At 42.9% G+C, this 27,711-nt stretch overlaps 1 protein-coding gene across 1 annotated transcript; it reads right to left on the reverse strand.

The window, feature by feature from the left end:
* Positions 1-7,379: 7,379 nt before the first annotated feature.
* On the reverse strand, positions 7,380-21,369 carry glis3 (GLIS family zinc finger 3). Its single transcript, XM_053411348.1, has 10 exons — positions 21,003-21,369; positions 20,276-20,411; positions 19,076-20,189; positions 13,755-13,916; positions 13,518-13,628; positions 11,294-11,432; positions 11,044-11,116; positions 8,466-8,623; positions 7,755-7,928; positions 7,380-7,616 (listed from the first exon to the last, which is right to left on the reverse strand). The coding sequence occupies exons 1-10, from the start codon at positions 21,367-21,369 to the stop codon at positions 7,495-7,497; spliced, it is 2,556 nt and encodes an 851-aa protein (XP_053267323.1). The 3' UTR covers positions 7,380-7,494.
* Positions 21,370-27,711: the final 6,342 nt, after the last annotated feature.

Here is a 27,711-nt window from a genome sequence, read left to right on the forward strand (position 1 = left end):
GACGAACGTCAAAGTTGGGATTGGAAAGCTGAGTCAATTTTACCTGGTGCAGTGAGATTGTGAGAAAAAGTGAAGCGTCAGAAAAAAAATCTGTTATTTCTTTAAAGACCCAGGCGATCTGAGATTCATTAACGCGAAGCCATCTGCTTTCAGCATGACTATTTTGAACACCGGGGAAGGGGGATGTATGCATATACTATCTCTGTCAGACACGTAAGCAGACTGTTGATAGACGGGCTGTGGTCTGGCTGATGGAAGAAGGAACTACCATCAAGAGAAGCATATGTTTATATTCTGTGATTTTGTAAAGATCCTGGCAAATAGGAAAATTCACTAAAAAAAGCACAACATGGCGAGCAGCTTCTTTATCTTGAGGTGTGACAGCCATTGGTTGGAGACTACGCAAGTGATGAAGATGTCATTTTGCACAGTCAAACTTCAGCTTACTACTGTTTTGCTTTAAAAAAAAAAGTAGAATCATGTTCAACATTGCTATTTGAAAGCCAAAGTACATGTGCCCAACTGAGCCCACCTAATCGAGGAAAAGTGCCCCTACATCACAACACACTCTTGTTGCCTCACCCCAACCCCCTCCACAAATACGCACACACACCTCCTGCCTCACAATTCAGGCACTCCCTTGTGGCCCACTTAAATGCTTTGCTCCACCGAGCAAGTGCAAGCCCTACAAAGACACAGAGGAACAAAAGCCACAGAGGAGGGCAACATTTTGCCCTACGTTTTTAACCCCCCCCAATTCCTCATGCTAACCTTACAAGCAACAAATAGCAAAGATTGCTATATTCACAGTCAAAGATCCTGGAAAACAACACAGAACCACCGTTCTCTAATGATCATGTAGGATGACGGTGGAGTCTGATGCACCAAGTAAAGAAATATGAGCTGGTGAACCAGCCTGAAAAGTACACCATACACAAATATCTCCCCTTTTCACACACACATTCAACCCCCAGACAGGAGCTCGATTAGGCGCTAGTGCAGCAGGCGAAAAGGTGAAGGGACATGTAAGTGGGAGCTGAAGAGGGGGGGAGGCAAAGCACTATTTGTTTAGGAGTTGGGTTTTAAATTAGAAACTAAACGGGGAGAGACTTGCGTGTTTTTGCAATAATAAACTGGATATTGTTATTATTTCCAGTTAGAATCAAAGCAACAAAGCATCAGACATTTGACCTGATTTGATATCAAGACAGGATCAGGAGAAAAAGAGAAAAAAACGCATCGTGACACTGGTTAAGAAAACGTCCAAATCTACACTGATGAGCCGAGTTGCCTCATTTGGGTTTTGGAAGTAGAAAAACAAGGACCTTTACACCCCCCCCCCCCCCTTTCATCAGCATCATACATTATCTCTGGCCGGCCGTGGCTAATAACAAACCAAACATGCCCTATCCTGCTAATCCATGAAAATGGATGGCTGAATAATTGAATTAATCAGGCCCTCTTTAAGTGATTGGAAATGCAACAGGATCCAGGCGGCAGGTGGCATGGTACTATTTCTGCCCTACTGGTCTACAGGTAAGTGGTAACATGATCTGATAACTAGCAGTTTCCAACATCCTCTGTCTGTTTGTGTGTGTGTGTGTGTGTCGGGAGGGGTGTCTGTGCATGACCCTCATTGTGTGGTGTATGCCAATTCATCAATAAATGTATATTATTTTGATCTTTTCCTTTAGTATTTGGAAATGTTGTTTCATTAGTGTTTGACCAAATTAGTTTGAACTGATTTGAGGCAGTCAAAGCCACGCTTGCTTACCAGTACCAGGTGTTTCTCATTCAAGGGCCTTCTACATCAGTAGTTACATACACACAGAGGATGAATCACAATTACAATACATACAATTACACAAATTCATTTTAAAGGATGGTGATGGACAACGAAAGTTTATTTCCTAACGGAATACCTTGTCCGTGATGGACACATGCACACATAGACATAGGCCTCGATGGTCAGGAGTCCCATCACAGCTGAAAGTGCACCTGTCCCCACACACACACACACACACACACACACACACACACACACACACACACACACACACACACACACACACACACACACACACACACACACACACACACACACACACACACACACAGGAATGGGGGAGAAGGGGGGGGGGGTCGCAGATGTGCAGGAGACCCAGTGGACCCAAGAATAATTGTGATGAAACATTAAGAAACCAAGTCTAAACCTATATGACCCTCACACAGTATTAACTAGCCCAAAACAGCAAGTTTACTATTCTACAGTGAGGCAGATGTACATTTGACTGAAATAGATTAGATCACTTTCACCGAATCAAAGTGAGCATAAATCAGTTCTTACACAATAACAAGCTTGTTAACTCAGGACCATACATCTCCCCCCCTTCACAGTGTGATTCTAGACTGAATTAAGTCTGTCTTCTTCTTCTTCTACTTCTATGATCTGTGCTCCCTGAAACACAGGCACACATGGAGTGCATATCCATTCTATCCCAAAATACAGAATAGATCATTTCAGAGGTTTTTAATATGGATATATTCTGCAGTGGGCGGCGGAACCCTGACGTCCACCAGCCCAGATACACAGACACAGTGCAGGGCAGGATAAAGCCACGATTCGGGATTAAAATGGGCACCGACATTAAAAAGGTGTTTTGATGATAATGATGCATATTTGCTTTCCCCCCCTTAAAGGCTGCAGCCCTTCGCCTTGTGTCAGGTGTTAGCTTGTCGTGGCCATCAGATGCCACAAAGAGGGCTAGCGAAAGGCTATCTGGCTTCCCCTAAGACAAAAGGGAAAGTAATGGCTTAGCTATTGTGAAAAGCACTTGGTGTGTGCGTGTGTGTGTGTGTGGAGAAGCTAGCTGGTCGACGCTGCTGGCTGTGTATCCCCGACACGGTTTGACCAAACTTTGCCATATCACTGCCACATTAGCTTAAAATACACGTAAAGGGGGGTGGGGGGGCATTTTGAGAAGCCAACGCTGGCGTTAGCAACCTAGCAACAACAGACACCTGCTCCAGCTGACCCAGCTAGCATCCGCGGCTAGCCCCCCCAGAACCGATGCTACCGCTCCGCCAGCATGGTAAGTTCAAACACACGGGTTCCCCCCCACGAAAACCATTGAACGCCAGGTGGACTACGTGAGGGCGAAGCTGTAGCCACACAACGAGCCGCTGCTAGCGAGCCGGACACCTCACATCTGTGGGTATCTCCCCGGGCAGAGCGTTAGCCGAGCATGCTAGCACGTTACAAAGAAACACCCTCCGCTAGCAAAGTACCCCGAGAGCTACCCACCGGGAGGAGAGCGTTCATTCACCGGCGGACCAAACACACACACACCGACCCGATAGATATCTTCCCACCCTCCCCGGGCGAGCAGCGAAGCCTCGGGGTTGAATTTACGGTGGCGAAGGGAGTAGTAAAAGGATTGATTCCAAACCTGAGCCGTGGACTGGTGGATGAGGATGAGGATGGTGGTGGAGGAGGAGGAGGAGGAGGTGATGATGGAGCGAGAGGTTGTTGTCGGTGGGTTACAGTCGCCAGGACTACGGTGGCTATGGCGCTGCTTCACCGGGCAACAGTTGCTATAAAACTCCCCGGGAGCGCGCATCCTCGTCGGGCAGGTGGGAGGAGATTCACGCGCAGTCAATACAAGAACAAATAATACATAAGAAACACACAAATCACACCCATCAGATCGATTTATATGGAGACTTTGTATGAAACATGGTGAAGCACGTTGAACCGAGATGCTGCGTCCTGTAGGTGAAAAGATAACAGCCAGGTTGTTGGATCCGTGTGAAGGTGCGAGTAAAACTCAAAGTCTTATCATCACTTAATCAAGATCCACGACTAATTTTAATTTTTGTCACAATTAGGATTTTCATGCTTCATGACCAGAGCCGTGCACAGATTGTTTTTTTTTGGGGGGGGGGGGGGGGGGGGGGGGGTCAGGTGCCCAAGTGAAAAAAGAGAATCCCCTCTCGTAATAATTTATTGAAATTTAGTGGCATATGGTCGTGCATTTTAATCACTCGTTTATTTCCTGAAAGGGTTGGTTCACCAGAGAAATTAAGATTCACTCATTATCTACTTGCCACTCGGCCGATGGAGGGGTGGGTTGAGTCCACAAAACACTATTGGAGTTTAAGGGGTAAACAGAACAAAATCCAAATTTAAAACGGCGTCAATTTCACCATATTTTTAGCCCAAATCTCCTCTGTTGTCATCCTGTGGAGCCGCGTTCACTTCAGGCACACACATGGTGTAAATGAAGCCTTGTAAATGAAGATTTGTGGTCACCAGCTAATTAAATTGTATTGGATAGTGCTGCAAAGCTGTGTACCCCTGAAACTCAAAAAGTGTTTTGTGGATTCAACCCACCCATCCATCAGCATAGTTGTAAGTAGGTATTGATTGAATTTCGTTCTTTGGTGAACTATCACTTTTCATAAACATACGCACATGAGAATGTGCATTAGTACACACACAGGGACAAACGCATTTAGAGTATTTCAAACTCTATATTTACCTGGTCTAGACCAATAGGCTCTTCAGGGGTAGGGTTAGTGGCTTGGATAAGTAAAGTAAAATTGGGAGGTGTAGGGATTTGTGTGGTCTAGCAAAAATTTGGACTCAAATACAGTTGTCGAGCATGACATGTTTTTGTTTAGAAATAAAATTCTTTCCTGAGCACTATTACCTATTCCCATTTTGACCAAAGAGACAGTGATATGTTTAGACATGGTTAATAAGTCTGTAATAGAGATTACAGATCTGCTATCAAGTTTCAGGTGTCATTCTCAGCATCAACAACAACAGGGTGTCACCTTTTCATTCATGTTTCCGTTGACAGTAGCTTTTTCTCTCACAAAATCCGGGAATAAAAGGAGCGGTGGTTGCCATTGAGTTCCTTGTTCCCTTCTCCAAACCACACTTCTTTAATGTTTCTATTTCCACACAGTGTAGGAAGGGTCTAGAGTTAAGGACCCGGAGGAGAAACAGCCATTCTATTACTTCAAACAAGTGCTGAGACTTAACTTAATCTGATACAGATGTAGATGATCTGTAGATGGCTGGTTCGGCCGAAGGTGAATCTCATAATGAGCTGTTCTTCTCCGCTGTGTGTTTTAAAGCCATTAGGTTTTATTAGTCTTGTCATTAATCTCACTGTCTTTAGCCTTAAAGTTAACGAAAGCACTTTTCTCTCTGAAAGATCACATTTGAGCTCATCTTAACGCTAGACCTTATTTAGCACATTATGCAAAAGTGGTGGATATGACAAAACACGGGTCATATATATATCTATGAAACATAACATTTTTAATATTAAATATAAATCAAGCTATGAATGTGCTGCAAGTTGAAGTATTTTGCCAACTAGCACGAGCGGGGGCTAAAAAAGGATGCAGTGAGTAAAACAAAGGCAGCGTTTTTAAGAAGCTTCTCACTGGATCCAAAGCTTAACCAACCACCTGTGTCCACTGAGCAGCACTTTTTTTTGTTGGTTAGCTGTATTAGACGGAAAAGCTGTTGTTGTTGCTAAGCAACTAGTCAAACCCCGTCTGAAGACTGACACTCTTTTGCTAAAGGATATATTTTTAAGTAAAACAGTTTGTCCTTTCAATTAAAAAAAAAAAAAAGCAAAGAAAGAAAAACACTGCTGTGAAGACTGGAGCCTGCTGGACGTTAACTAATGTCTAATTAAATCTGTGATTTATGTGAAGTTATTGCACTCAGAATTTGTATTGCTACCACAAAGTATCCCTCTGCTGTCACGGTAAACTTTGTCTTGTTTTGTTAAACACAAAAAAAGATGGAGATAATGACTCTGTAGATAGATAGCGACTTGGAGAATTAGACATTTTTGTTTTTGCCTGAGAAAATGTGCTTTGTAGTGTGGGGAATCGAGGCGGACCAATAAAGCAATATCAGTAATTATCTGTGGCATTATAAGTTAAGTCCCATATATGTTGATATATTTTTTAAGAATTGTATAAATGGATCTACCTCAGATTTGTTAAATATTTAGCTATTTATCAAATGTTTAACACCATAAATCTTCACGCAGGAGCAAAAATCTGTCCTCAAGCTTCAAAAGAAGAGTAGTTATCTTAATAATGATCAATATCAACCGATATCAACATTTATCTCTTGATATAATTCTTGGACAGATCACCCAGGCTTAATACAAATTGCTTTATAAAGATCAGCATCAGATATAACTCACTCTTGCCTTCAATTTTTATTTTCCAGTGAAATAATTTCCTGTGGAGTGTCAGGGCTCTCTCAGTATGTAAAGGTGAGTGCGTGTCTTCTTCATTCACTCCACAGTGCTTTGCAGTACTGAAATGAACCTTGAAAGTTTTCTGTGTGGTATTGTTTGAAAAAATGTAATGTACCAAAATGAGTTTGGTGCAACTTCATATTACTTAGGGAAACAAGGTTATACAACTGGTAAAAAATTGAAAATGATTTAATTCCTTTTCTTGATCTATTACAAATGTTTACAAAAGTGAAGGCAAAACAGCATTTCTTGCATAATTTAGTCAGTTTACCATAAAACATTTACCTCACATCGTATAAAACATATTGCTGTTGATCATCTTTCTTTTGTTTTGGGTTAATGGTGAACGTCAAGTCTCCTTCTTTTTTTTTTACTTGTATGTGTGAAGGTTGCATGGTAATACAGCTGCAAGTATGGATGGGAAGTAAAAGTGCCCTGCAATGCAAAACAATGAAATAAAGGCAGATATAATCACCATTAATGTTTCCTGATCTCAAGCAAGTTTTGCAGTCTACAAAAGTTAATTTACGTAACATAAATACAAGTGTCTGCAGAATGTACAGCACTTTGCTGCTTTCGAAAAGGGTCAGCTCTGAAAAGAAAGCAGTTCACAGCAAATAAAATGAAATGCGGCTAATGATGGAGGCACAGCAGCCCTCATAGCACAGTGCTACTGTATATTCAGGTTGTGTCGATGAACGTTACAGTGAAATGGTAAGGCTGTCCTGTTACTATAGTTACAAGGCCGTGGTTCTAAGAAGAAAACTTGATAAATAATCCCTTGCATACTTTGCTGTGATTGCGGTGTTGAATATTTTTGCAAAATGTCAGCAGAGGCACACACGAGCTGCACAAAACCCCGAAAAAGTAAACATTAAATTCTGGTCGGCTAAGTCGTTACTATACATCGATCCCGGAGCCAGAGCGTTGAGTCAGATGGTACATTTACAGAGATTTAGACAAAGAGGGAGTCACATAGAGAGAGACAAACTTATATTTAGAATGTGAGAGTCAATAACGTCAGTGCAATATAACCCAGGGAGCCGCATATTCGATTGTTTTTTATCAGCAAATCGTTCTTTTTTTCTCCGCTGAATGTAACTGCTGCTGTTCTCCTTATATTGACTGTTTGACATAAATGGAACAGGGACACAAAACATTGCAAAGGACCAAATACAAATCCCTCTACAGAGTGATATCATCCTTCTGTGTAGATGCAGGAGACCTGACTTGGGAAGTGGTCGGCCCCCGTGAAGAAATCTCCTCCATGGAAGTCTTGATTAGGAGTCACATTGTGCACTTGGCTGGGGATATTAAACTCTGCACACACGCACAGACACACACACACACACACGCAGAAACACACACACCCATGAATAGACATGCACACCCACATATGCATGCTGGTAAATCCAATGGCAATAAGGGGCTATTTTGTTTAGATTGTATTTTCATTACCTGCAATGCAGGGAAGAGTCGTTTGTGTGGTTGCCCCCCCACTGGGATTATTGACTGCTGGAGCGAGGCTGTCACCATAGGCATCAACTTGCATCAGCTGACTCGAGCCGGTCTCTGCTGTGATCCCGCCATATTGTGGAGGACAATAAAGCATCTTCATCTGCCCCGAGAGCTCTGCAGGGTAAATGAGAAATCCTCAGTCTTTTATTCTTATACAGAGTTGTTCAATTAAAGGTCTATTGCCTCACTCCCTTAAATCATACATTGCGCGGCATCAGACCTCATAAAAGAAATAAATTGTGCATCCCGGCCTTTTTAAACCCCGTCTTTATCTCGCAGTTAAAACTGAACCTTGTGTTTCTGAGCACGTCGTCAACATCACTGTGGCTATCAAGTCTTGGGGGAGGTGTAGAGGTGATGTCTATTTAAAGGTGCATAGAGTGAAGCTGCCTGATTCCGACTAACTAGAAGATCACCAGCCACCTGCTTCACATCATAAAGATATACTGCACAATTAATGTGCATGTGAGAAAATCTGTTCAAACAGATTGTCAAACCGCCCACACGTTTGCTAATAGGCTCAGATGTGAAACTTGCACCATAAACCACTTTCAGATGACCCTCCCCCTCCAGCACAACTGTATTTACATCTTTGCAGCGGGTGTTTTGACAAAGCTGGGAAATGCACAGATAATAAACTCATCCCAGTACCCGGATTGTGATCTGCGACATCAGGAGGCCTGCTCGGCTGCTCCAGATCCCGGCTGCTCTGCAGGGATGCCCCAGTGGGAGGAAGGGGGAGGCAGGTGGAAGAGCAAGACCCACGCTGGTCCCCAGGGAAGAGCTGGTGAGGGGAAGGATCAACAAACCTGAAATATTTCAGACTGAATTAAATTCTCTGCTCCACATGTTAGGAAAAAGAGTAATGTATCTATTTCATCATTAACTAAATAATTATTAGGTAGTCTTTAACATACACAATCATATAGTGCAAAAAAAACTTGGAGAACAATAGATGATTTTTAGCTGTTTCATGATTTGGTTTTATGGCCCTTTTAAGATGCAATTCATATATATAAATATTAAAAAATATATAAAATATATTTCACCAATATTAAAAACCATGACTCACTATATTTTGTATATATATAAAATAATAAGTATTTTGTGCTGCAAGCCTTAAATATGGATATATAACACATTCTAGAGGTGTTGATATTGCCCCGTTCTTACCCATCGATTAATGCAATAACGTCACCATCACATCCATTCATACTTTTTTCAAACCAGTGACTGAGATCAAAAACCTCCAAGATCCCAATTGTTCTCAGTGTTCGGCAAACAAATACCTTTCTGAACCCAGCTCCGTACTTGCCACAGTTTCACACAAAAGCACAATGGCCAGTTAGGCCACAAATAAATCATCAATCACGACCACAAGATTGATTGTCTGCGCTTGGAAATTGACAGAAGCGGCAAGGGAGGGACTCTAGCTGCACTTTATGATGCGTTGTTGTCTATATGCACATAGTGGGCTGTGCAACACAAGCTCATTCTTAGCGTTCTAAGTCTCTGCCTGCAGTCTGTTATCTCATCACATTCTCATATAGATAATGGATCAAAGCTGCTCCTCCTGTCTTTAGTGTAATCAGAGAAAATCACTCTGAATAGACGAGCTAATTGAACATGTTATTCTCTCAAAGAAAAGTTAGAGACTCCGTCATGTAACTCATTGTTGGAGTAGTAGATTTAAATAGTGTTGACAACCCTGCTGGTAGGTTTGCCCATGTAACCCATTTGTACGTCTACTTGGCAACAACAGGAAAATTAAAGGAGCCAAAGTTTGCTGTCAAAGTAGCGAGCAACTGAACCCAAAGGAATCCCAGAAAAACCAAAATGGCAACGAGGATTTTACGATCGATTTAACATCTAAAAAAAAGTAATTACACTGTCTTTCTTCTCCCACTGCTCCTTAAATGGTGTTTTTGGGGTTTCTTTTTTATGATTCACTTATTGAATTCCTCAGCCGCTCCTGTCGGTGGCTATAGCATCCATTAATACCGGCGGGTCGAGACCAATGAGGCAAGGCGAGGTCTGCTTTCACAGCCCAATTGTCTCCCCAGAATCCTGCGGTGAATGCTCTGGCCTGCCGCTGATATGAGAACAATCGCAGCCAGTGAGGGAACCGCGAGCATCTGGCTGCTCCGAACGGCAGAAATCCTCCATCACATGCTTTGAAGTGTGTAGATGAAGGGACGCCTTCCTATGGGTCGACCAGGGAAATGTGTTGCTGGCCGTCCCCTAACTCCAATGCTTCTCACTCCCAGCCGCAGCACCCACCCACCCACACACACACACACACACACAAGAACAACAACAAAACACAAAATCCCAACCCTTTAGACTTTTTCTTTTTCCACCCAGGCTGCAAAAAAGAGCTTTTTTTCCTTCTTGATGATTCTAATTATGAGCTTATAACCTTGAAACCATGACAACCGATGTTTAAATTGATTGTTTCAGTTCGTGAGGAAAGAAAAGAGAGAAAAGGAGGATTTGTGAGGCATTTTAATCAGTCATGGTTTGAAGTTCTAACGGTGCCAATGGGAAAACAGAATGGAAACAAAATAACAAGTCGGCTTGCAGAGTAAAGCTAACTGCTCCAACTTGTTGTCTCTAATGTTGCTGCACATGTTCCCAGTATTTCAAATAGAAAAGGTTTTGTTTACTAATGAATTTGCATATGAATCCCAACACGGTATCTATTTTTACGTTGGCAAATACACTATCTGGAATTCCATCACATAATTTACTTTGTGCATAAATTGAAGATTAATAACAACGGTTGAATGATTTATATTGGAGTGTATGATTTCCTCCACAGGTTGTTTTCTCCTTTTTCTGTTTGTTTTGTGTGTTGGTTTATTTGTTGGCAGGATCACACAAAAACTACTGAACTGATTTACACCAAACTTGGTGGGTGGATGTGGCCCGGGATGAACCCAATACATTTTGAAGAAGCTGTGGATTTTCTTTAACATTTCAACATTTTCATTAATTTATCATAAACTAAGGCACAGATCACTATTTTCCACTTGTTAGCAGTATATTTCTAGACGGATAAATCCTTTTTACCATCACACCATTTCCTCCTTTCAATAGGATTTCTACTATAACAACTAGACGATCATGTGTGCGACTGTTTGGCCTTGATGGAGGTTTGCACACACTATATATGGATTATACGCTAAAGAATACAAACCACGAGCCGATCAAAAATAATCCTCAGTACCTGTAATTATCTTGTAAGGAGCCAAACAGAGTCAGGTGAGGATTGCCGGTGGAGTCGTGTCCCTGTGGAGCAGCTGGGGAGCAGGGATGACAGACACTTCACAAATCTAATAGATAAGCCTATTATGTGCACATGGTTGCAAGGGGGGGGGGGGGGGGGGGTACTGTATCCTACTATATTATTTATTCATCTGGTTCTTTTTATACATATATAAAACATATTAATGAAAAGAGTCCGACCAGAGACATACCGGAGTATGACTCATAGGATGCACCAGGGGATGGGTTTAGGTTGTCTGTCCTTGCCAGAGGAGAGAGGCTTGGTTGCAGAGCGTGGATGGTTAAGCAGTCTGTCAACGGGTCCTGGGTCACACCAGCTGCAGATCTCATCTAGAGAAATGACATTGAACATAAACAGAGCTGTCGTGCATGAACAGTTATTAGATTCGGGCATATTTTCCTTTTAATTATTCCAATGTTAAATATTACTTTCAATTATAATATTTCCAATGACTTGTGTTTTTTTATATTATGCAGATGATTTTTTTTAAATTTTTAAGACATCACAAAGTAAAGTCTTACACATCTGACTTCATTACCACACTTCCTCTAGCAAATCACCTCAGACACAAATTGTTAGATGTTAATAAATCTTCATTAGATCTGATCCTTGGACATAAAATTCAATGAGAAAGACATTAATTCTTATTGGATTAAGCAAAACAAAAAATTAAATCACGACAAAATCAAATCTAAATGAATCTGTGGCAGCGAGATTAGGCTTTTGAAGACGGGAATCTTGCAGGAAAACCCAACAGCTTTTATCTCTCTTTCTACCCACATTTCCTTTGACTCTACTGACGGTGAAGACACAGGACATGAAACACACCAATGTAAAGAATAACGCCGGGAGTTGGAGTTCGTCTAACATTCACTCCACCTACAGAGTCACGAGTGAAATCACAATTACAATCAACATTTGTTAATGAGTTTTTAATGAAAGAAGCTGTGTGTGTGGGAGGGACTTTGTAAAATGTGGCTTTTTTAGAAACTCCCACCTCTTTGTCTGTATCTATGGTGACCTAACCCTCGTTAAGAGCTAAAGAGCATGAATCTCTCACGCACGTGTTGCAAACTGGTTACAGCGGCGACGAGAGTGATCTGAAAAATCTGCGACACGTTGCGTGGCAAGTACAGCGAGTGACAATAATCTTAATTGCGTGTATTTCTGTGTGACCAAGCTCTTCGGTGTGTTGACCTCGGCTTGGTTGTACTGTATAAACTGACGAGACAGCTAGGTGGCTATTTACATCTGACTGCACGCGTGCCGAGATGTTAGTTAATGAAAGTTAATTGCATTTTTTCTGTGAGCAATTAAGTTGCCGAGCTCAGCAGAGTGGAATGAGGAGAGGATGTACTCGGTATCACCGGCTGACAAATGAAAGCACAATGAAATGAAACGTTAACAGTGTGTGGATGCAGCTTTGTACATGATCGTAATGTCGAAGCGATGCCGTGCACTTGAGAGCATCGCTGCTGTGATCAGGTTCAAGGTCTCAAGTTAAAACTAATGAAGCTAATCGGCTGTGTCTTCACGGCGTGGGCAGAGCTCTGACAATTTGCCAACCTTGAAATGCATTTTAACACCCCCCCCCCTCTGCTTTGATCGATACAAGGAGCCCACAGTGTGTCGACGAGTCTGCACCCAACGAATTTGAGAAGTGCTGCGTCAGAGCACACTGAGCACAGCGGTCCACCGTGTTCACCTTCATCAAGTCATGTGCAAATTACATCAGGCTGCCACAAAGTGAGCCCATTCAAATCCACTCGCTTCAAGTCTGCTGCGTGATAAAAAACTTCACATGTTATTCTTAAAATGCAATGTTATGCCATTGTTAGAAGTAAAATGGAAAAAGTCTGATATGTCTTATATGTGGTCATATTAACGCCTCCACGAGCATTTGCAATCATTCTTTTCCATCATTGTACAATTGAAATTAAAACCCTCACTAAACACCTGCCTCTGGCCTCAGATTTGGGATTAGGATTAGCTTTCATGAGAAAAAAATGCCTTTTTCTATTTGTTAAGGTGTTGACAAATGAAAACACGTTTTACTGTGATTGGCTCAGTTGTGATCAGAACAGTGATTTGACAGGCTCACAGTAAATGTACAGTATTAATCAGCACAACCTCCGATCTGGATTCACCTGTACCAAACCCCTTTGTACTTCATGCACTTATAAATAATACACCTTTTACTCTTGTCTTTGTACTTTCTCTTTAAAATCAGACTCAATGCATTGGCTACATGTCTTTTACTATTTGTTTCCTTTGTCTGTTACATTCAGCTCACTGTTTCCATAATCACCTGGGGTTTTTAATAGTTGAAGATACTCTCTGAAGAATGAAAAAGTTTACTCTCAAAGAGTACTCCACCTGTAAAGATTGTGAGTTGTGTTGCAGAGATTGTGTACCTTCTTCCGTAAATGTCGCTCTTTAGAGGAGTGGGATTTCACGTGTTTCCTCAAGGAGCTGGGATCCGTGTAACGCTTGGCACAGCCAGGCACCTGGCACGCGTACGGCTTCTATGTACAACCACAGATATCATGAAAACTTAGAGACCACATAAAGACAAAGACACACACACACACATAGCAGTACAACACCATCTTTATTTGCATGTGTGTCTGACCACCCGGGCTGCCACTCACTGTGTCCAGGTGGGTGCGCTGGTGCTTGGCTCGGTCACTGGAGTTGCTGAATGCCTTGTGGCAGCCCGGGTGCTGACACGTGTAGGGTTTCTCCCCCGTGTGGCTGCGCAGGTGGATCTTCAGGTTCTCCAGCCGAGAGAAACCCTTCCTGCAGCCATCGAACTGTAACCACATGCAAACCCAGTCAAAGTCGATAACGAGCCCCACAAGCGTCGCACGCGTACTCGCAGAGCTGGGAACTTATTAATCGCTGCAGACAAAAAGGCTGCTGACCTCAGTGTGTGGGAGGGAGTGGAAGACGATGCAGCCTATAGATAGACATTACAATGGGAAAAAAATTGGGTGATTTAATCTCAACTGAAACCCCAGCATGTGTTACATGATTTTAGTTTTAAGTTTGACAGGCAAAAGCTATTAGGAGCAAAGCTGTGAGGGGGGTAAACAGATGCATCTTTAGCTTCACACACTCGATTCAAGTCATGAGCAGAATGTATTGTATTACTTGTCTTTATATTTGTATTACAAAACGACATTGTTCTTACATTTAGTTAATCCCCAACTGGATAAGAATTATTTTGAGGATTTTTACTTTCCATGGATCTTGAACCCTTTTGATTACAGTCCAGGTCTCTTCCAGGTAACTTCACTCTCATTTCAAGTGATAGAGAACCTAATGAACAGAGGCACATGCATGGTGGAAATCTGTCTTTTCCTATTTCCCTCTTTTTTGTGTCCCCCTGCTACAAAATATAAAACAACGTCAAAGCAAAACTTACTCACACAGAGAGAATCATGAGGCTTTGCACATTCATACTCAAAACTGTAGACTTTACCAAAAAAAAACACTGTCATTTGGCCCGTTTTCTTGTCTCAAATACACATTTTTACATCCACTATACTAAACGTCTTCGCAGCCTTTCAGGAACACATCTCTGATGGTCATTGGTGTCACCAGCAGGGGTCAGTGTTCATACACACATCGACGTATTGTCATTTTCTGTTTTCAATCCTTTATCCTCGATCACCTTGACAGCAGCTGGTATCAGCTACAAAAGTAACTGTCACTTAAAGTGAGCTATTTTTAAAACATACACAACTAAGATTAAAGATTAACTGCATCATACTGAAGACCTGGCACTCGCACTGTGTCGTGAGAACCAAGAAAACACAAATATCCCAGTTTTCTTTTTTTATCCATGCGACTGCGGTGACTTCACTGCAGAAACTCGTGAGTCATCCAAGCTTTTTTAAGGCCAGGACCTTACTCTCCCTATTCCCGCTCTCAGGGGGGTTTGGAATTTCCTCACTAAATGTTGTGGAGGAAAAAACAAACACACAGAGCATGTCCAATTCTGTTATGTTTCCTTCAAGACTGGATTCCTCACATTCTCATACCTGCAGGTCATCACAGCCAGAGCCAAATTAAAAACTTGTCCCTGTCTTCCCTATTAATAATTCACTTATAACTTTCATTTACATTCCACAAAGAAGTGCCTATCATTCCTCCCTCACAACAGGGCTAATTTATCTATTCTCTGGGGGGAAAAAATGAAGATGTTTCTGAAATTGAACTTGCCAGTAAAGATTTTTCACTTTTAGCTGAGCCCTGTCTGCAGCAAAGTGATTGTTATGAGTCATTATCATGGTAATCATCTTTTTAATGATGAATGGACAGCGGTTGTATTTCTTGAAATGCCACAATCGCAGAGGGTCTCGGGTTGATCGGCAGTGAATATGAAGAGTTCTCGACATTTTGTCGAAGCAAAAGGACTAAATTGGAAACTGAGCGGTTGAGTAATACAAACTGAGAAATGCTTCTCTTAACCTCTCAGCCTTTTCCCCCCCAAACACACGAGAGCAAATCTTCCATCTGAGCACTCTTATCCAATTCTGTTGAAGTCGATGTATTCGAAAAGCTCCGATCCTTAATATAAACAGAAGAAATAACTGAAAACCCTCTCAGCTGAAGTTTGGCAAGAATCTCCCCCCCCCCCCCCCCCCCCCAGCACAGTCCGAGATAAATGGCCTCTCGCAACCAAAGTGGAAGCACAAGCGAGAACCAACATGAATCTAAAATACTGCCAGGACTCCGGGACCAGCCAGGGGTACATAACTGTGTAACTCTCTCTCTCTCTCTCTCTCGTGAAGCGCTCATAAAGCACGGAGGGCTCTTTAGTTGGTCGCAGGGGACGTTGGGGGCTGAAACAGAAGCAGCACGGCTCCTCAGTGTAGATCAGTGTTACAGCCAGCAGCTGACAGGCCCTGGCTGACAGGCCCTGGCAGGTAGACTCGCGCCCTGGCTGCTGTGCCGGGACAGGGACGGTCTGTGCCAGCAGCGTCCGTCCAGTGCCCAGTCTCACTCTGAGGTCAGTTCACTCTGGACCACACTCGTCTCTGCTGCACCACTGGTATCCCTGATTTCTTTGGTCTATTAAGTTTCAGCTCTTTCCTCAAACTGTATGTTTTCAGAAGGACTATGAGATAAAACAATTACCGCAGTATAATTTCAATCGATAGCAATTTAAAAGTCTTTTGATCAACCTCCGATTTTTAAAATGTTTTGCTGTTTATCAAGAGTTTGTCATTCTTTGCTCATAAAGAGGAGTTTAAACAACAACCTTCACTGAGGAGCATGAATCAGCCTTTAAACTTAAAAGAAATAATAATGTGAATACTTTTTATTTTGATAAAATTTTTCTCCATACTTAGCCGTACTTTTTTTTTAGCTTTTACGTTATTAATGAGAAGTATAGTTTTGTGACAAGTCATACAAACTTTTAAATAAATAAAAGCATAATGTAATTTAATGATACCGTGAACAAGCCTCTGTAATATAATTATGGACAATCGTGATTCATTCATGACCATTAACTTAATGAAACACAATATAAACATAATACAATTTAGATTCAATTTGGAACATATAATGATTTGTTTACTGAAGCTGAATAACAGTAATAGTAATACCTGGAAGTGAATTCCAGGTATTGGAGCAAAAGTTCCCAGAGCCGAAACCAAGCAAGTACCTAAATTGTTGTCAAACCTGAAATCTCAGGCTTGACATGAGAAGGGTTTTGAATTACAAGCAGCTCAAATATGGAAATTTAGAGGATTAAGAAAGAACAAAGGGTTTTAATTCTCATTTTATGCAAATGCTCTTGTTGGACACAGCATTATTAATTAAGTATGAAGTAAATCGCGATTAGCACAGTAGTAATAGCACAGAAGGATCGGGTGTAAACTATTTAAAAAATCATAAATGATAAGCCGACTCACAATGATAGTGGAAGTCTGCTTTGTTTGAGGTCTGAGTTCAAAAGAGGCTTTTAAAACCTTGTGTGTTTAAATCACGACGCGTTAACACGCTGTTCAATCATCACTGAAACAGATTGTGAAATGACAAGTACAAGTCTGGGCCTGTCCTTTACGTTCCCAGTGTAACGAGAGCCGCCTCATTGTCCTGTTGCCGTCTCGCGCTCGTTTCTTCTATCGGGCGTCAGTTTGCTCACCTGCCAGTCGTTTCCCTATGGCTCTATATCTTTGTGCAGTTGTGTACTCTGAGCGTTGGGTTCGGTTTTCTCTGTGTAAACTCAGAATCTCTAAAAATACACAATCGTGCTCGTGTCTATGAAATTAACCTCAGACGTGACATAAAGAAAATCAAAAGTTTCTCATTAAAGTACGGGAGCGATAAGTCTTCTGTGCTGTCTCTGTTTACTTTCTCTCTTTAGTGAAAATCAGCCGATTCTATAATTGCTCCACACAAGCACCCACTTTATTTCACTTCCATTTTTGGCCACGGGTTGTTTCCACGGATACTTTCGTCCTTTATTGAATGATGACACGCAACACAGACCTGCAGCCAACAAAATGTGGCCCCATGGCAACAGAGTGGGCTTCAGCTAATAAGTGAGTATGCGTGGTGCAAAAGGTTGACTGCAGGTATGCCTGGTGTTAATCATTGACTTGTTCAAAGCGCGTTTGGCAAGTGGTTTGTCAATTGCTCACCTAATTCTCAAGTATTCTCCCAGTGGGGGTTAGACAAAGACCATTAAATGGCCCGAAAGTTGTTAATTGTAAAAATATCCACATACATGCAATGTCAACAACTATTAAATGGATTTCCATGAAATTCAGAGCAGAAATTCTTGTTTCCAGACAATAAATCCTGATCACTTTCCCTCGAGCACTGCCATGAGGTCGGTATTTTGGACTTAATTGAAATAACGATAGAGTGGATTGCCATGAAATTTGATTTATGGATTACCCAGACAATGAATTTTATGATTTTATGATTTTCACCTATATCTGCATGTATCAACTACATGTATTGGCACAGATTATATATCATCTAGCCACACTGCCAATCAGATATATTGAGTTATCTAATTTGGCATTTAGTGAAATATTGCAGCAGCTAAAATTACTGTGAAATCAGGTACAGATATTAATGGCTTTGTTTAGTAAGATACCTAATCTCTACAGTGATCACCTGATATTGAATGTAACGTCACAAGTAGGTTATAACTGCTGTTACCTCATCCAAAGAGGTTATGAATGATGTTGAGTGAGTTATGAAAGTATTGTCAGCAGGATTTCGCAAAACTAAAAAACCATTCACATCACAGACAAAAACCAACAAACAAACTAAAGAGATTTAATTAAGTTGCAACACACATGAAAGAATTAGACCGTTCCATCTTGGAGAAACAAAGCCAACAGTTCGTCAACAACAAGGCCCGTGGCTAAATGCCAACTCTTTGGCCGCAGACACCGACCTGTAGAGAGCCAGACTGTGGGGCATCACCATCCCAGAACAACAGCCAAGTTCTTCAGACGGTGGCCGGGCGAGCCCCCTGCTGCGGCTGACAGGCTCAGTGGCTACTAGAGAGCCACGGTGCCAGATCTAAAGTGCCAGGCCTCCTTTGAGCAGATTTAACAGCTACATAATTGACTCAACTCCCACGTCAATTATCACAGCGCTCTGCTAATTACTCAATGGCCAAAAGAGGGGCCATATTTCGGATCTAAACCTTGGTCATAGAAAGCACATGAAGGTTTTCTTCCCCCCCCGAGCTTTGGATATTGTGTCTCTGAATCGAATACTTAGAATTGAACTCAGTGAGCTCCTCCGTGTTCCTGCTTTGACTGCATACACTCAGCCCTCTTACAAATCGGTGATGAAATTCATCTCATTGAGAAAACGTTGTGTGTATAGAAGGTGGGATAGAATATGGAATATTTTTTCTGATATGTAGAGGTCAGGCGTTATAAAGAAATAAAGTTGCATGAAAAGAGACGTTAGTGATTGCATGCTGTACCGTGCACTTGTTGGGTTTCTCTCCTGAATGGACCCTCATGTGGATGAGAAGCTTGTATCGGGCGTTGAAGGGCTTGAAGCTGCGTGGGCAGCCCAGCCAATAGCAAGTGAAATCCTCGGCCTTCCGCTGATCCACATGCAGCTTCTCTATGTGCCTCACCAGCTCCTCCTTTCGGTCATACACTGCACTGCAGTCCAACCACTTGCAGCATAGGGCCTCATAGTCCTCCAGCTCTCCTTCTTCTTCCTCCAGCATTGGGACCTGGGGTAAAAAGCCCATCCCGTGCCTTGGAGGAAGCATGGGGTCCTGAGACGAGGCCTTTACTCTGCAGTGACGGCTGGTGAGGTGAACATGCTGGTGGGAGTGGTAAGGTGGCGGAGGCCCCTGTGGAGCTGTGGTCAGCAGAGCTGGCAGTAACTGTGAAGGTGTCAGCAGGTTGTTGGAGGTTTGGCTGCAGCTCTCTAAAGTTCCCCCCCGTGCCCCACCGTCCTCCGGGAGGCACTGCTGCTCCACCACCATATTAGCCATCTGGCTCTCCAGACCCCCGGCCTCTTCGAGCACCTGCATACGGCCGCACACTGTCTGTGGGGCCGTAGCCCTGGAAAAGCCCGGCATGCCGTAGAGATGGGAGTGGGGGATACAGCGCCCTTTCACACCCAGGAAGTGACCATAACCCTCAGACTGGACGGGTGAGAGTGTGGAGTGGGAGGCTGGAGAGCAGCGGGAACCATTGATATAAGCCACGAGTGAGGTGGGCGACGTGCGTATGATTGAGTTGAAGTCAGTGCCCATGACGTCTGACAAAGGCGACATGGAGAGAGCTCTTTTCTTGGCACGAGACGCCCTGGGGCTTCCAGCGTCAGCTGCAAACAGGTACGAAGGCAGGGACGCAGAGGTGCTCGTGCCTCCCGATACGGTTGTGCCAGACATGGCCGTGCCCGGTGAGACGCTGAGCTGCTCCCCTCCCTCGCTGGCCTGGGTGGAGCACTGAGGTGGTCCCAGCGGAGGGAGCACACGGTAGCCATATGGCCAGTCATGTCTTCCACTAAACACTGACTGTGTTTCAAACAGACTGAGGGTAGTGGATGCCAGGGATTCTCTGGACAGTAAGGACCTGAAACACATTGTTGTTATCCACTTTAGAAACACTGTAAAGGTTTAGTGAGCTCATCCTCGTATACTGAAATTGATATAACCCACCTGGCGTCCGTGTGGGGAACTGTTACACCATGTAAACAAGATGGAGGAAATGTCTGGCCTCTGACAGAAGTCACTGTCAGGTTAGCAGCAGCTGCTTGACCGAATACCTCCATGGTCGGTTCAGACACAGAGCAACCTGCTGGACCTAAAGCCCAGAATTCAAAGAAAAAGATCATCAACATGAGAAACACCATAAGGTTACAACAGAGCCACAACTTTCATCCACATTCAACAAATCTCCACGAATCAGTACAGAGTGTTAACATAATATTAAACAAGTCTCGGGAAAAGATACTAAATTCTAATTAAAATTAAAAGCATCACATTTATTCTGCTTTAATAAAAGTTTATACAGTAGATTGTGGAATCCCCCCCCCCCCCCGCCACCTCCTCCTCGTACTGAGACACTTTCTGCTCTGTTAATCACAAATGAGCTTTTCACCTCCTTCCACTTTTCCTCGGTAGAAATTTAAGGACAGCCTTTATGCTTGGTTAATTATCAATAAATAAGAAGCCGTGAAGTCGAGCGGGGAGCCGGCGAGGGTTGTGAGGAGCACCTTGGGAACGAGCTGAGTCGGCCCACCACATCGCTCTGCCAGACTTTATCATTTTATTAGATGAGTGCCCTGATTTTCTGATTACGTGTAGACTAAGGGTGTGTTGAGTTACATGCTGAAAGCTGCAGAGTCAAAATACTCATCGGGAGAGTAACTTTAGTTTTTTTTACCTTTGAAGTTGCTGTTTGAGGAGCCCGGTTTCATCCGAGTGGTATTTGTAACTGTTGTGGTGGGAGGACGATGAGTAGGTCCTTGCGGTTGTGGGGAAGCAGTGGGCACGTTTAGATGTTTCCCGTAAGTCAGCACCTGCCTGCGGAGGCTCAGGTTTGGCAGAACCACGAGGCTCCTGCTCTGGTTCCCAGAGTCCAGGGAGTGAACTTCTCCTTTTTTTGCTGTCTCCGCTCCCGAGGAGGGACTCTGACTGGGCCGCGGCGAGGGGGACATAGGGATCCTGATGGACTGGTGTCCCGCAATCATGCTCAGTGACGGGGACACGTTGCATGGAGACACCAGGAGCTGGCAGCCCTCTCCGCTCATGGCTGTAATTGTTTGTCAGTTGAGCTGTAGTTGCATATCAAAAAAGGAGCTTTACTCGTGACCTGGTAGTCGGCAGCTCATACCTGTTGATGATTCAAAGACAAAAAATCATAAAAGTATACTGGGCATTTATTGAGAGGATCTGAAAACCTGTTCCTCAGAGGTTCTACACTCATGAGGAAATCACAACTGAACTGTCGCAATTCATAAAATTAGTTTTATACAGGATAGTACAGCTCTACCTGTGGATGAATGAAAATCATAAAAATGCACAAATAGAGAATCACTGAACTTTCTTTTCTAATTACTATTAAACCCACTATGCACTTTCTTCATGCTTTGAAACTTCAGGAACCACTCAACCACAAACACTGTAACTCTGCACTGTACTTAACAAAGTCCTTTCAGGTTTAAAACATATACATAACTATAAGTTGGTCATTAAATAGTAAAAAATGTAGTAATATATCTAAACAAAAAATACATAGAGTTATGACAAAACAGTCTGTAGTAAAATTGTAGAAAAAACTATGATAATATAATAAAATACAAACATTAAACAATAATAACATTCTATTGGATAATAGTGAAAAATATGATACTATAATAAAATAGAAAATGTATTATGATAAAAACAGTCTATTAGAAAATAATGATACATATAAGAGTATAGTAAATTATAACATTCAAGGAGTACCTCCACAAGAAAATCGATTTTATTATGTCTTAACTTGTTAACTTCTTCTTTAATAAACAACATGATAAACGTAAGCAACTTTTTTTTTACAAATTAAGTTTTGGCTGTAAAATGATGTGTTTAACTGAGGTCTGTAGATTCAATACTTCATTACCATATCAATAAAGTTGGAATTTGTATTATATATACAATATAAACATAAGCAGGAATTCAATTTGTGTTTTGTATTTAATTCAAAAACTTTCTACCACAGAACAGTCCACTATATGAAACAATAAAAACATGACCTTTACGGTCAACTTTTTCATCCCAGGACGACGCGTAAACTTCTTACCTGCTGTAGTTGTCGTCAACACTTTCTCCAGAGTGGCGTGTCAGGTCGGGACGCGTGTGTGCGCGGAGCAGCGACTGGGACTGGGTCTCTGGCTGCAGGAGATGAGCTGTGGTGTGGTTCCGAGCAGACTTGGTGATGGTTGTTCTCACTGAGCCTCAGAGGAGGAATGTTCGAGCGTCTCTCCTCCTCACCAGCAGCACATCCACCTCCACCTCTCCGTCACCAGGAACTACTTTTCTCTACTCCCGGCGCCCTTTTGCCCTTCACACCGGCTTCGTGTGGACTTTCGCACTAAACAGTAAATAATTGAAGACTTTTTATTTTTAGTCGCAGGTTTGTTGGTTGCTCCTATTTTGCGCGTGCGTATTGGAGGCAGTCTTCAGGTAAACGCGCGCGCCATCACGTCACCACGTGAATTTGAACTAGTGGCATAGGAATCAATCAGCGGAATTAAGTTGTTACAAAGTTTAATGAAGTAATATGAAGATTCTATTTAAAAAATATAAAGCATTTCAAACCCCTTTTTATTTATAAGAGCACATCCCACTTTTGTCAAAAGTTATAGGGCAACAATTGAAGTCACATTTTTTAATTTGGCTTCAGACTATTTGTTTAAAGAAAGCTCTGTACTGACATGTGAAAGGGTTTGGGGTTTAAAAGAACAAATACATACACCAGTACATTCAACATGTTCCACATACACACAGTGGAGCAGCAGAGACCCAGTAGGGAATGAGTGGGACCCATCTGCATCACAGGGGCTCAGCTTGAGCCTAAGACACATGTTCATGTCTTCTATGATTCATCTCATTCGTTAACTGATTTTCCTCTCAGTAAAACTGAAATTGTAAAAGTCTCTTTTACAATTCTACTCTGAAGAGGTAAAGAAATAATATTAAAAACTTTTTTTTTCAGGGCAATTTTGACAGCTCACATGCCATTTGTCCTCAGATTACAGGATTGTTGACATTCTTTTACTCCTCTTTTGTGTGTTTGGTAAAAAGTCTCTACAGTGCATGATCTTTCTATTCTTTGCACAATCCATTCCTCTCTATTCAAAATTTGAACCTTGCTTTGCATTGCATGAGTCTGCGTACCTGCTCTGCTCCCAGCGCTATAACCTCCTCCACTAACCGTCCACCAGCTCGGACCCTTTCTCTCTCCTGCCTGCTGGAGTGTTTGCTCTGCCGATCCTGCTCCAGGTTGGCATGGAAACCAGCCTGTTGACAGGAGCAGTGAAGGTAGCTGTTGGTCGGGCACATACATGAAGGAGGAGGAGGAGGAGGAGGAGGAGGAGGAGGTGCTCTGCTCTGCCAGCTATAATAATAAAAGAGTTTGACAGACAGCTGGTATAAAATGAAAATACGTGTACAGAGACGATGGTTCGTGCATCTATACTTCTTAATGTTTCCTCTATAAATATGCATCGATTCCATTGCTCTAGCTCTCACTGTTTTTTACTTGTTAGTTTGGCAAATTCAAAAAAGACACTTGCCACGTTATTGATTTGCTCTGAACTTTTTAAATATTAAGTGGTAGTGACCTCTGGTGGCTTTAGAGAGGCAACCATAATCACCATGCTCCCAGGCTGAGGACGTTTGTGGGCCCACAGTGTTTTCAGTCCCCTGCGCTCGTCATAATATTACTTTTCACTTTCATATTCCTTATATGACATTTTTTAATATATTCTTCATTGTTGTCTTTTTTAAAATAGTAATGTACTCCAGAACAGATGACTTTTCTACACCCATCTGTAATTTTTTTGGGGGATGTTTGAAATATTCCCTCTTTTGCCAGCAGGGGATGGTATTAGTACACCAATGGGGTGTTTGCACTGGATAATACAGAGTAGGCGGCATACGTTTTTAAATACAGAGAAAGAAGAAGGAGAATGAGTCAGTAAATCTGTAAGAAAGAGGAAAATAGTTCTCAACGGCTCCTCTGAAGCTCCAAGGCTTTGAGCAGCGATCCCCCGGCCCCACTGTGGCCATTCGGCGTCTCCTTCCCTTGACTGAGTGAGTCACAGTGTGCTTCCAAATGTCAGAGTGCAGCAGGACGGTGAGGCGTCTGAGCTCGAGGCTGAGCAGCAGCACAGATGCAGCCACTTGCTCTTATTCCGCTCACGCCACAAACGCTGGTCGCTCAGCAGTGTTTCCGCGTGCACGCTTGCACCAGATAACGTTTACACTAAAACATGTCACCTCAACTTCTCCTCCTCCTCCCCAGAGCACAGCATGTGTTAAGGGGAAATGCTTAAGAGTGTAATCGACGCAGCAGTGTGGAGAAGGCGACCAGACGAGATCTAAGTGTCGGCCGTTCGCGAAGAGCTCCGTCCGCCGTGGAATTAATGCTCTAATAGACTCTCCGGCACTTACAGAATCCATTTTCCCCCCGTTGATGACAGCATCAGCACTCCTGGAAGCAGAAGTGCATTCGTCCTGGTGTCAGGATGAGGAATCATGGGTGCTTTCTCTGCGTGTTATATTACAATAGTCACTTAAAGTAATGCACACCCCTCAGGACCTGTGATTAATTAATCTGCTTTTGATTTGCTAATGACAGTTCAAGTCAAACACAAGGTTAGTGGAGGCTGACTCAGTCCTTTTAACTGCAGCTGTATGGAGGCGACTGTGGCGAGTGGCGGAGATGTCAATTTATCGGTACCATCCCTCATTATAACGGCTGCTATTAGCCCGCGGCACCTCACATACATACTTTCAGCATATTGATAGATAAATACTGTGTCACGCACGCCCCATATCCGATAGTGCATTCAAAGTTTCCCATAAACATTCAAATTACTCATGTTGTTTGTGGTAAATCATTGTTTTTGCAAAGGTGTCTCAGATGAAAAAACAAGGAAATAAGAATGTCGCTCCTGTAGAAAACGCAGCCCAGTTTAGAGTACAGTTCAGAGAGGAGACCCATCCATCCATCCATCACCTCCTCTGGCCCTCTCCTGTCAGAACCAGAACCCAGATGAAGATGAGTGTGAGAGAAATTGGATTCTGAGCGTGTTCTACCCTCCATCCATCAATCTTAGTCGACTTCTCTAATAACCTTTACAGAGAAGTGGTGTCTTATGAAAAAAAGAGAAAAAAGGAAAAGGGACAGCAGCCCATGTCCTCTCTCCGGCAGGCTCTGTTCTCCTCCTCTTCCCTGCTGTGTTTTCGAACGGGATGACTCTAATAAAAGTTTGCTGACACAACAGCACCCGCGTTTAAATCCTCCGTTATAGGCCACAGGCTTGTTTTTAATTTGAGCGCGGACTCGGGGTGAAGCCTGAGGGCGTGCGTGCTGTGAGCTCCCTCTTTCCTTTTTGGATATTATGAACACCGCGGCTCTGGAATCACATCGAGGAGAAGGACGACGAGGCCTGAGCGCTGGGGCAGAATCACAGGACTTAACTCTGAGTCTGGCAAATCAACAGAAAAAAGAAGAAGAAAAAAAAGCATTTCCCAAGACTTCAGTGTACGAACACAAAGAGTGAAAAGGAGCTCGGGCAACAAAGGCTGAGGATCAGGACTGAAAAGGAAAATTTAATTTAAGAAACTGAAATCCAATTAAATCTGAGTTACTCAAGCGGAGCATGATGTGGCTCAATGACGAAGCATAAGGGAATAATAATGACCCCGCTTAATATAACGTTTGCGGAGGGGAGCATGTAAAACATTCACGCACACGACCAGGAAGCTCCTCTCGTGGCCACGCAAGAACCCACTCCTCTGATGAGCTCATAATGTCAAGGATTTGATCCTGTATCTGCTCTGCTTTCAAGACTCAAGTTTTCAGGATGACACATCTGTGATTTATACTTGAAGATAGATAGATAGATAGATAGATAGATAGATAGATAGATAGATAGATAGATAGACAAATGTACTTTATTGATCTCAAATTGGGAAATCATTGTATTACAGCAGCATGGCAAGGGCATTGCACATCAAGGGAACATAAAATAACTCAAACTGGAAACAGAAAAACATAAAATGTACTAGAAACTTTACATACTAAGAGAAAAGTGTGAAAAGTTGCAGAAGTTGTTTTCAGTTAAAGAAAGTTTAAGGAATTAATATGAATAAAAGGAAATATGAATATAGGGTGTGGAGTAATCAGAGTGTTTTAAGAGATATGAAAACATTAATCATTGCAGTGGATTTTACTTGGGAATGCAGCTCATTCTTCATTATGACAGTTTTTAGTATTTTTTGGTCAAAAAAGTGTGTGAGTGTGATCTTATTTAACAAAACTTAAATACAGCTTAGGGTGAGTGTCGTCCTAATTTGCAGTCACACTTGTCTCGTGCTTGTGGGTGTGTGTGAGAACCTTGATGCAACTTCCGGCGGCCTGTCTGAATGTCTTGGTGTCAGCTGAGGTGGTGAGGTCCTCAGGCCGCGTGCAACAACCTCCAAGGTCCAGACATGGGAGGGTGTGTCATTAGACCCCCGCCTGAAACCTCCCCCGGTAAGATCCTCCCAACATCCGTCTTCATTAAAACGGTTGCTCTCCGAGCAGATGGTCATTAACAGCACCCCTGCTCTGCAGTCCTGACACCCTCCATGCACTAGGACATTACCTAGAGGACACCCGACGTCCCTCAGGAATCCCAGAAAACCTCGCCAGAGAAGAAGAAGTGGTGCCCGACAAGGCCTCCTGGTAATGATCACTCTGGGGTCTTCATAAATCTCTCTTTTGGAAATTCTTCAAAATAACAGCATGGAGTATGGAGATGGGCCACGTAGCAGAGTAATCAATATGTCAAACCCGGTGGCACGAGGTAGGGACGGTCAAAGTGACACAACGGATACTAATAACCCCCCACCCCCCCCAAAAGTGATTCATGTCACCAGTGCTTCCCTGCTCTGTTTCCTGCTCCAGCTAGGGGCTTTTGTTCCTGTGTCTTTCACGTGACCGAACTGTTAATTGTGTTTGAGCGCAGACTGTTGTTCAGACAGGTGTGGTCGGGGACACATGAGGACAGGGTCAGTCGTCAGCCGCGGTTGACAAACACAGGATGTCACTGTCGCCCATGTCCTGTTGCTTCGCATTACAGCGAGACTTTGTGAAGGGACGAGCAAATCAAATGAGAGCCTTCGTGATCCTGAACCCGAACATGTCTCAACCCAGCATCTGGAGAGCTCATCTCTTCTTTGTCTGGTCGCTAAAGTATATAAAAAAACACACAAAACAAATCCACGTCGAAACTCCACAGACTTGACTTTGAGCCTGTCGGGGAGGATTTGTGAAGCTGTAACTCTGGGGTCCATTATGAGTAATGTCAATGTTATCTACATTTCAGTCGAGGCGGCCT

Source organism: Pleuronectes platessa, chromosome 19 (genome assembly GCF_947347685.1).
Source record: "Pleuronectes platessa chromosome 19, fPlePla1.1, whole genome shotgun sequence".
Lineage (NCBI taxonomy): Eukaryota > Metazoa > Chordata > Actinopteri > Pleuronectiformes > Pleuronectidae > Pleuronectes > Pleuronectes platessa.